This window comes from Myxocyprinus asiaticus, chromosome 47, assembly GCF_019703515.2.
Source record: "Myxocyprinus asiaticus isolate MX2 ecotype Aquarium Trade chromosome 47, UBuf_Myxa_2, whole genome shotgun sequence".
NCBI classification, from domain to species: domain Eukaryota; kingdom Metazoa; phylum Chordata; class Actinopteri; order Cypriniformes; family Catostomidae; genus Myxocyprinus; species Myxocyprinus asiaticus.
This window is the reverse complement of record NC_059390.1, coordinates 2,447,497-2,458,652: the sequence shown is the minus strand read 5'-3', so window position 1 is coordinate 2,458,652 and position 11,156 is coordinate 2,447,497. Positions and strand designations below refer to the sequence as shown.

The 11,156-nt window shown below is 41.0% G+C and overlaps 1 protein-coding gene across 2 annotated transcripts in view; it reads left to right on the top strand.

The window, feature by feature from the left end:
• Positions 1-832: 832 nt before the first annotated feature.
• Positions 833-11,156, top strand: part of LOC127436527 (fatty acyl-CoA reductase 1-like) — a 37,459-nt gene continuing 27,135 nt past the window's right edge. For both annotated transcript variants that reach the window (XM_051690791.1, XM_051690790.1), the window contains exon 1: positions 833-1,052. In XM_051690791.1, coding sequence (XP_051546751.1) covers positions 1,044-1,052 — 9 coding nt within the window. In that variant the 5' untranslated portion in view covers positions 833-1,043. The remainder of the gene's footprint in view (positions 1,053-11,156) is intronic.

Genomic DNA, 11,156 nt, shown 5'->3' with positions numbered 1-11,156 from the left:
TCTGATGCTGGCACACAGAACAGTCACTGGGTCTGCTCCAGCCTACCTAAAATCATTTCTGAAAAGCTACATTCCCACCAGAACCCCGCGGTCAGCTTTTGTGTAGTGCCTTGTTGTACCAACACAAACGAGGCACCAAAACACTTTCCTGGACTTTTGGTTTCACTGTGTTACGTTGGTGGAATGACCTTCCCAACTCCATCCGTGAAGCAAACCCACTCTCTGTCTTCAAAAAACGGCTAAAAACACATCTTTTCCGTAAGCACAACCATTCACTCATAAAATATAAATAATTATAATTATATATATTCTTGTTGCACTCTAATCTGTCTTGGATACTATTATTCTGATGCTAGTGAAACTTTGAATGCAGCACTTTTTGTACCACTGTCTCCTTAAGATGAATGGCATCTGCCAAATGAATAAATGTAAATATATTATTTCTTTTTAACTGTATATGTTAAGGTAACTCGTTATCCAATTACCTTTTTTTACTCTAGCATTTTTACTGTCATTAAATGGCATTTGAACAAAATATTGATTGAAGTTGAGGAATAATAATACTCTAGAGTTCTGTTCAGTACTTAATGAAATTGAATATTACTAATTGGTAGGCAGCAAAGCATTAGGCAGCCTTTAGGTCAGTTTAACGCTTTTAATATATTTTCTTTCAATAATGACAGCTGCTTCTTGCATGTCAAAAACTGAGACATCATACCCTGAAAAATATTCACTGGTGTACATACTGTAAGAACTAGCCAGGTTCCTTCCTCTATCTCTCCATAACCTCAGAAACATGATTGTGAGTTACAGTCTTGAGCATGTGCAGAAGGTCCATTGAAATGCTCTGTGTATGTAGTAGTCACACCCTGTTCTCTCACACACACGGTTTTGTCCCTTGTAGGCCTGCTCTATCAGAGACGCTCTGTGCCAGAGGGCGCGTTCACTGCGGCTCTGTGGAGCGCGCACCCGCGCAGAGCGAGAGAGAGTCCGCGTTGCTCTCATCTGCTTCGGTTCCCGAACGTCTACACCAGGCGTGATTCATGATCAAGGTAAGGCGAGATGCACTGTTGTATTTCTATTGTATTTGTATGTTTAGGCTACACTTACAAGAGAAACTCGTCGCGATTTGTTGAAGCATCCTTCAAGAAGCGAGGAATGCGTTCTGCATTGAATAGTGAGGGTCAGGATGCGTTCAGATGATATTTGAAAACGGACTGTATTCCACGCTGTTTTGGATTTGGGATCTGGATCCTACATGAGAAGGGAACGGTGCAAAATGAGGGTGAAATCGAACCAAATTCATAATCTAAAAGCGTACAAACCCTTCACATGGGGGACGCGTGGCAAATACAAAAGCAATGCGTTCTTGCGTTCCGTCTGCGCTATTTTGTAATTCTTGCTTTAGAGGCCGTTCACACAGAACGCATACTTGCGCTATAAATAAAAGGATGTACCCAGCGTTACGAACGCAAGTGTCTCGAGACGCGTTTTTATCAGTTGATGTCCCTTTTTTTTTTCTTCTTCAAACTTAAAACGTTGTCTAAAAATCGCAGCGTAAAGTTCAAGTACGTCCAGCGCGTGTTTACATTGAAAAACTATTGAAACAGTGTAAAACGCGTTCTGTGTGAACGGCCCCTTATGCTTCTGTCAGGCGTGTTGGGTCGTTGCGTCGCGTCCGCGGTTTTAAGACGGCATATCCTGTAGTGCAACTTTAGAAAACGCGTCTTGACAGCCTTGCGTCCAGTTCCATAGCGTTGCGCTCCAGCTAGCCGAGTTTGAACGCAAGAACGCGTCGCTAGTAACGTGATTCGGTCAGCGTGTTTAACGGGCCGAGTGAAGAGAAGATGCCGGGACGCGGGTTCTTTCGGCGGATTGTCTTGTCCGTTCAGCGCCGCTGCTGCTGATCAGTCAAGCAGAACCAAACGATTCGTCTATACGGCACTATCAAAGGCCACGGCGCCGTTTCAAAATACTAATAATATCTGGTTTAAAGTCTGGTTTCTTATTGAGGTTTTCCCCCGTTACGTCAGTGTTTAAATATGAGTTGGTGTGGCGGGATGAAATGGAAAGAAAGAGGGAGACTGTGAGCGGTTTCATCGCGGATGCGCCGCGCGCCAAAACTCCTGTTCAAATGTTACTTTGTAACAAAATGATTCTTGAACCGTGGGCTTGGCGCGAAGAATATTTTGAGTTACAATGTTGCATTTAATGGATCTCAAGAAACATATCCAGGTTATATTTCACGCCAAAATCAACAGAAAAAATTATATATGCTGTGTAGATACACTCACACTCACAGGCCACTTTATTAGGTACACCTGTACATCTACTTATTCATGCGATTATCTAATCAGCCAATCGTGTGGCAGCAGTGTAATGTATAAAATCATGCAGATACAGGTCAGGAGCTTCAGTTAATGTTCACATCAACTATCAGAATGGGGAAAATGTGGGGTCTGTGTTGCTCAGCAAGGAAAGATGCTGACAACCACACCTGGAGTCATAAGTTCGAATCCAGGGTGTGCTGAGTGACTCCAGCCAGGTCTCCTAAGCAACCAAATTGGCCTGGTTGCTAGGATGGGTAGAGTCACATGGGGTAACCTCGTGGTTGCTATAATGTGGTTCGCTCTCGGTGGGGTGTGTGGTGAGTTGTGCGTGGATGCCGCGGAGAATAGCGTGAAAGCTCCACACGCGCTACGTCTCCGCAGTAACACGCTTAATAAGCCACATGATAAGATACGCGGGTTGATGGTCTCAGACGCGGAGGCAGCTGAGATTCATCCTCTTCCCCCTGGGCTGAGGCGAGTCACTATGCCACCATGAGGACTTGGAGTGTCTCTACAGATATCGGAGCTGTCTCGTTTTGGCACCATTCTCTATACACACTAGAAACTGTTGTGTGTGAAATCCCAGGAGATCAGCAGTTATAGAAATACTCAAACCAGCCCATCTGACACTAACTATCATGCCACGGTCCAAATCACTGAGATCACATTTAACCCATTCTGATGGTTGATGTGAACATTAACTGAAGCTCCTGACCTGTATCTGCATGATTTTATACATTACACTGCTGCCAAACGATTGGCTGATTAGATAATCACATGAATAAGTAGATGTACAGGTGTACCTAATAAAGTGGCCGGTGAGTGTGTGTATATATTTAAATTTTTTTTGCATGGAGGATATTAAGCTTATTTTAGAGCATGATTGTGACCATAAAGTCTTGAATATTAAACACATTTTCCCAACAAATTCTCATGTTCTTGTCAGTTTTCATGAGATTAACTTGCTTAATTGTTATGATAATGTCACAATGCAAAAAAATTCTTAATGGACCTTCAAGATGATTAAGTTTTTATGCAATATAATTAATTTTTCTTGTGATTTGGGGCTGAGAATATGATCCATGATGTGTGACATGAACATTACATGTTCTTGACAGTTTTGTGTGATTACCCCTTTAAAGGGGTCATGATATCCCTTTGTTTATTATTTTAATATGTTCCTTGACGTTTACATATAATAATAATAATAATAATAATAGTAAAGTTTCAAAAATATAAATGTTGTGGCAGGGACGCATCCCTCCTCCTCCTCCTCGGGTTTCGGCACCAGTGTAACAAGGTAGAAGGGAAAGGAGGCGGTGAGAACCGGCTTAACAATATAAATAATATTTAATGGTTAACTTAAGACAAACACATACAGGGCAGCTGCCCATAGTTCTCTCTCTCTCGAACTGCCGCCTCCGGTCGCCTTTATCCCTCTCGGGCTTGATCAGCCTGATTAGGGGCCACCCTCCACCCTGCCACATATGTATGTGTGTGTATATATATATATATATGTGTGTGTGTGTGTAAAACATGATATGCCCAGTTTTGGTGCTACTCTCCTTTAAGACTTGACTGTAAACACCCACTGTTCTGATTGGCTCTCTGCTCTTGACTGACCTGCTCTTTCACTGCTCACCACTACTGGGCGGGGCTACAGAAGTGATAAGGTATAGTAGTCATTGATGTGTTGTTGTGGAGGCGGTCAGTAAAGATTGACATAAAAAGTTGAAGTAGAGAACAGGTGCGTTCCAGTCGACCATTAGGGTCCTCTGAAGTGGACTTCACGCAGTATTCTGCCATCTTAGGTCAAATTCCAGTCCGAAGGGAGGGTAGTTGTTCAGTTTGAATGGGACTCTTAACAGCACAGGGAATAAGTGATGCAACCTTTACATCCATTATCATGACAATTGGGCATATAACAGTTAAGAAGAGACACATACTATAAAATAACCAATAAAGATTTATTATTTATATTAGGCAGCAACAGTCATTTAACTTACGTGTTACAAGTCTGGAAAAATATATTAATTTAGATATATAGCAATATATTTTTTATAAGAATACATGTGGATGTAGTATAGAAATTATATACACTATATTGCCAAAAGTATTCACTCATCTGCCTTTAGACGCATATGAACTTAAGTGACATCCCATTCTTAATTCATAGGGTTTAATATGACGTCGGCCCACCCTTTGCACTATAACAGCTTCAACTCTTCTGGGAAGGCTTTCCACAAGGTTTAGGAGTGTGTTTATGGGAATTTTTGACCATTCTTCCAGAAACGCATTTGTGAGGTCAGACACTGATGTTGGACGAGAAGGCCTGGCTCTCAGTCTTCGCTCTAATTCATCCCAAAGGTGCTCTATCGGGTTGAGGTCAGGACTCTGTGCAGGTCAGTCAAGTTCTTCCACACCAAACTCGCTCATCCATGTCTTTATGGACCTTGCTTTGTGCACTGGTGCGCAGTCATGTTGGAACAGGAAGGCGCCATCCCCAAACTGTTCCCACAAAGTTGGGAGCATGGAATTGTCCAAAATCTCTTGGTATGCTGAAGCATTCAGAGTTCCTTTCACTGGAACTAAGGGGCCAAGCCCAGCTCCTGAAAAACAACCCCACACCATAATCCCCCCTCCACCAAACTTCACAGTTGGCACAATGCAGTCAGACAAGTACCGTTCTCCTGGCAACCGCCAAACCCAGACTCGTCCATCAGATTGCCAAATGGAGAAGCGTGATTTGTCACTCCAGAGAACGCGTCTCCACTGCTCTAGAGTCTAGTGGCGGCGTGCTTTACACCACTGCATCCGACGCTTTTCATTGCGCTTGGTGATGTATGGCTTGGATGCAGCTGCTCGGCCATGGAAACCCATTCCATGAAGTTCTCTACGCACTGTTCTTGAGCTTATCTGAAGGCCACATGAACTTTGGAGGTCTGTAGCGATTGACTCTGCAGAAAGTTGGCGACCTCTGCGCACTATGCGCCTCAGCATCCGCTGACCCCGCTCTGTCATTTTACGTGGCCTACCGCTTCGTGGCTGAGTTGCTGTCATTCCCAATCGCTTCCACTTTGTTATAATACCACTGACAGTTGACTGTGGAATATTTAGTAGCGAGGAAATTTCACGACTGGACTTGTTGCACAGGTGGCATCCTATCACAGTACCACGCTGGAACTCACTGAGCTCCTGAGAGCGGCCCATTCTTTCACAAATGTTTGTAGAAGCAGTCTGCATGCCTAGGTGCTTCATTTTATACACCTGTGGCCATGGAAGTGATTGGAACACCTGAATTCAATTATTTGGATGGGTGAGCGAATACTTTTGGCAATATAGTGTATATGGATGTAAGGTTATTTATATTCCATTTATATGCATTTACACGTGTATATTGTGTTATCTTACTTGAAACCCATAATCAGCACGACTCAAGCATTTTGTGTATTTGATGACGTTGCAAGGTATTCCAAATGAACAAACTTTGTCAAGTGAAGTGAACTTCAACAGATACCCCGTGCTCAGTGAGTAGGGAGCAGTGATCACTGTGTAGGGACCCTGCGGATTGGAACGCACATAACGAGGTGTTTTGGCAACTTGGTTTCAACAAATGCTCTCTTTGCAGTGAGGAGGAAGTTTTGAGTTCTGAAACTTACAGTATGTTTTTATAATACAGTGACTTCTGTGTCAAAAGATCAAGGAAAATTTGATTCCTCATGTCATGACCCCTTTAACAGAGGGTATTGCCAGGGTTAATCTCCAGTAAATTGCACAAATGGTTGATCACAGATATGCTTTGTTTATGCCTGAAGGGATGTTCCTGCAACAGCAGTAACAACATTGAACAGAAACTATTCAATACACTCTGACAAACCCCCTACCAATAGACTCAATACAGCAGACTATTGCAAAGTTTGCTAATGCAGAAAATGGGCATTGCCTTTGAGGCAACCTCACAGAGCTGTGCTTTATAAATATGATGGCTACTCCCTTATCTGGACCACAGGGACCATGATACTGACACTGCTGGAGACAGACAGGGACATCTGCAGAAAGATAATGGGTTAGGTGGTTTATGGCACTTTAGCCTGTTGCTAGTGTCACTTAAAATCAGTTTATTGCAATCAGTGCCAATTATATATTTCTAAGAAAGCATGTTGATTCAGGAATTTGTCAAGACATAATACACCAGGATGAGGTGTACTGCTTAAATGGGATCTTTAAACTAGGCCTGGTGCATTTGCCCTCATTTCTTAAATATGTGTGTTGTGTTAAAATGTTTTACAGAATGAAGTCATTTGCTCTGATTAAAATAATGTTTCAAGTTCAATACGAGTTAAGCTCCATTGACAGCATTTAAGGCAAAATGCCAATTATCTCCCAAAAATAATTTTGACTTGTACCTTAGTTACAAAAGAAGTACATAGTGCCATGCAGTAAACGTTAAAATACACTCTGTTTTAAAAGTATACCCTCAAGACTTATACATTATGCATGCTGGTATGAGACTAGTGTGATAGATTAGCTTATTGACTTTGTCTGTATAAAGTTAGATATTTCAGCTGTTGTGGTCATGCAACACCGATAAACTTGGAAACATTCACATCATGCGTGCAATTATATCATAAAGCAGTCCCAATTAAAAAGGATGATTTAGACAATGTCACCACTGGGCATGGGTATCTCAGCGAGTATTGACGCTGACTACCACCCCTGGAGTCGCGAGTTTGAATCCAGGGCGTGCTGAGTGACTCCAGCCAGGTCTCCTAAGCAACCAATTTGGCCCGGTTGCTAGGGAGGGTAGAGTCACATGGGGTAACCTCCTCGTGGTCGCTATAATGTGGTTCTCGCTCTCAGTGGGATGTGTGGTGAGTTGTTCGTGGATGCCGCGGAGAATAGCGTGAAGCCTCCACATGCCCTACATCTCCGCAGTAACGCGCACAGCAAGCCACGTGATAAGATGCGCGGATTGACGGTCTCAGACACTGAGGCAATCCGCCACCCGGATTGATGCGAGTCACTACGCCATTATGAGGATTTAGAGAGCATTGGGAACTGGGTATTCCAAATTGGGGAGAAATATATATATGCTCTTAAACCCTCTGGAATGCATGCCCCATAGACTTTCATTGTAAGTGCATTTCTGTAACAATGCTTTTTCCTTTTTAAAAATAAAAATGAAGGAAAGTCTGAATTATTTTCTGTGGTAAACTGCACGCATTATGCCACATCTGCTGTCCATTTACAACTTTTGAACTTGGACTGTACCTAGGCTGTATGGCTTGTAAGCCTTGGCATCATTATGATACCCACCTTTTTGCTTCAAGCGCACCTGTATGATGCTTTAAAATGCTGTCTAGGTTGGCAGTTCACTGGTCTTTGGAACAAAACCATGGCCAAAAACAGGCCCTGAAGATTTAAACAACCCTGAACTAAATCTTCAGTCTGAGTAATATATGACTTAGAGGATTTGTTTGATCATTGTAGATAAAGTGATGACACAATTGAGTTTGAAGCTTCTATATTTACATTGCACACTTGTGCCTGTTCTCTTTTTAGTCATAATAGATATTGTAGTCATTTTAACTCTGTATTTCCCTCTGGACTGGGCTATAATTAATGTGACTTGGAAGTGCTATTTATACTGTAGGCCTAATTAGCCAGAACCATGCCTGACAGAACTGTTTGGCGACTAACCATACATCCCTGTCCTATTAGGGGTGTATTTGCATTGATTTATTTGTAAACAAGTAGCCATTTATTCTAACAACATGGAAGACAACGCTAAATAAATTTTGCTTCCTAATAGTCTCGATTTATTGTCGTGCAAATACAAACTAGATGGGTAAAGTTTGTCAAGACAAATTTGATCTTGTCTTGACAAAGCCATGTTTGAAAGTTTAAAAGTTTAAAATAAGTTGGAAGGTTACACATAAATGGCCAGAAAGAGAGAGAGAGAGAGAGAGAGAGAGAGACAGTTAAAGCAGATTAAAGGCCTTGTTTACATTTGAATTTGAATTTTTTTTTTTTTTGAAAGTTGCAGTTTGAATAGACCTGGCCCGTTTGAACATTCCGTTCATGCAAGTTTAGAATTTTGTGGATATTTGATCGCCAACTGTGCAAAAACCAATTCTGATCAGTTAGAAAAGTTACAGCAACACGACTCAGAACAGTCTGAAGGTCTGTGCCAAGTTTGGTGGATGTAGCTTAAAAGCTCTAGGAGTTACAGTTAGAAATTTTGGTCTTGGTTTAGGGATTTTGAAAAGCCTCTAAACCATATCTGCAGAGTAACAGTATGCTGGCTTTGTCAAGTCAACATAACTGGATTTTTATATCTTCTGAGGTATTTTTGATTATGTGAATCGGCTTTGATTTCATGTGACAAAACACAATAAATCCATAACCTAAAACAGTCATGTCAAGAGTTGAGGTCTTGCTTTAGGTGTCTGTTGAAGCTATTTTAGCATTGTTGCTAGCACCTGTCTCTGCCTATCAAGAACTACTTTCTCTCGCACGCCACTCCTTATTGTGATAAGTGTTTGACTCTATCTAAACGACAATGGATTTACAATAGCATTTAGTATAACTGAACTGAATGCTGTCAGGACTTGAACTAAGTTGAACGTTCAACTCTAGCCTGAGGTCACTGCTCTCTTTTAAAAGGTGTCTGTTTGTTAGGCTTTCATGTCTCGAGATGTCTTGAGTTGCTACTGATGTGAATCTGCAAACAGACTGTCGGTCCGTGGGTTGGGTGTGGCCGTATGAACTAATGACAGATGTTGAAATGGGATTTGCAACTTCCTTTGGTATGTCATGAAATCTGAATCATGAAATTGTCACGAACATGAAATATATTACCAAAAAATCACATCCGTAGCACAGCGCAGGGAGATCAGCTCTCTAACCCTAAGAATGAGCAATAGGAACAGAGGCTTGCATCAGCAGACACCTCTAATAAATGGGGATCTATTTAAGTGGAATTTTAAGTGTATTATTCTAATAAGATGCCATTATTGGGGATCTCTTATGTACATTGAGCGTTTGAGTGATGCATTAGCTAATGATGTTGTTAGCAATCTACTCTCACTAGTCCCGGAGGACGCACAACTGATGTAGGGCAAATCAATGAATGCACACACACACACATTGCTGTAATGTGCCTATTGACAGAGAGACAACATGCCTACTATCAGTGTTTGTGTATGGGAAGCACATTAGCCAGGTCATTCCTGTATTTCAACTCTGTAATCTCAGGAAGTATTTTACTAAAAAGATATAGCAGACTTTCAGAATTATGCGCTCGTCAAGTTCAGGCACTGAAAAGTTATTAATTATAACTTTATTTTTTTATTTCCTGAATGGCAACAGGATGGAAATAAAAAGCTGAAGTCTCAGAATTTACAAGAGGTAACATCAAAGAATTCATAAAATCAATTTGTAATACTTTATGAAGTTAGCGCTGTTATTTTCCCTCAATAAAATATCTCTCTTCCCTATAGATGATTTCATTAAGGAACTGCTTTTGTTAAGTTAAAGGGATATTACGAAAGACCAACAGTATGGAAAGAGTAGAGGACATTGGAAAGCTCTATAAATTGATTTCCAATTAAAATATTTTGTTTGAGACATTTTGATTAGAGAAAAGAGGGAAGGAATATTTCTTAAGAAATTCATTTCAGAAGTCAAAACCACAGAAGTTAAATTATTTGAAATTCTCCCGTTCACTGATGTGATATTGTGATGAAACGTACTAATATGATTTGCATCTTTTGCATCACACACACAATTTTAGAAATCATATTTCTGTGTGTACTTGGAGCATCTGTTATCAAAGATAGATTCTTGGCAATGAATCTGTTTCTGATACTGATATCACATGTGTCAGTAGTTGCCCGAGGCGACTATTAAAATCGTGTTTCCTAAACTGGAGATACAGGCTTATGGGAGATTTGTTTTTTTCTCTTTTACGAGACCAGACAGGGTGTGCAGGATCTACGAAATTTTTCAGATTATTCTCGTCTCCTTCCTATTCTTCCTATTCTTGTCTTGCGTTATCTCTCCCTCCTATTGGCTTTCTGGGTCACCTCTATTTGTAAGCATTGCCTTTTTCACTGACATATTCTTAAGAAACCAGAGACTCAAACCTCCCTGAGGGGCCGTACAAATGATCCAGACCAGCTACTGTCTGTGGCAGTTAACAAGCTCAATGTAAACATTCATTTTTTACATGTCAAACACACAGATCTGCACTTCTGAGGGACATTTAATTTACAACTTAATGCTTGTTTGATATGCTTTCGATTGCTATAGAAAATACGTTTGACTCATGGCTCAGTTTCAGCACAAAACAAAAAAAATGCATTAAACACTATACAGTGCATCCGGAAAGTATTCACAGCGCTTCACTTTTTCCACATTTTGTTATGTTACAGCCTTATTCCAAAATGGATTAAATTCATTATTTTCCTCAAAATTCTACAAACAGTACCCCATGATGACAACGTGAAAGAAGTTTGTTTGAAATCTTTGCAGATTTATTAAAAAAAAAAAAAAAAAAAAAAATCACATGTACATAAGTATTCACAGCCTTTGCTCAATACTTTGTTGAAGCAGCTTTGGCACCAATTACAGCCTCAAGTCTTTTTGAGTATGATGCTACAAGCTTGGCACACCTATTTTTGGGCAGTTTCTCCCATTCTTCTTTGCAGGACCTCTCAAGCTCCATCAGGTTGGATGGGGAGCGTCGGTGCACAGCCATTTTCAGATCTCTCCAGAGATGTTCAATCGGGTTCAAGTCTGGGCTCTGGCTGGGCCACTCAAGGA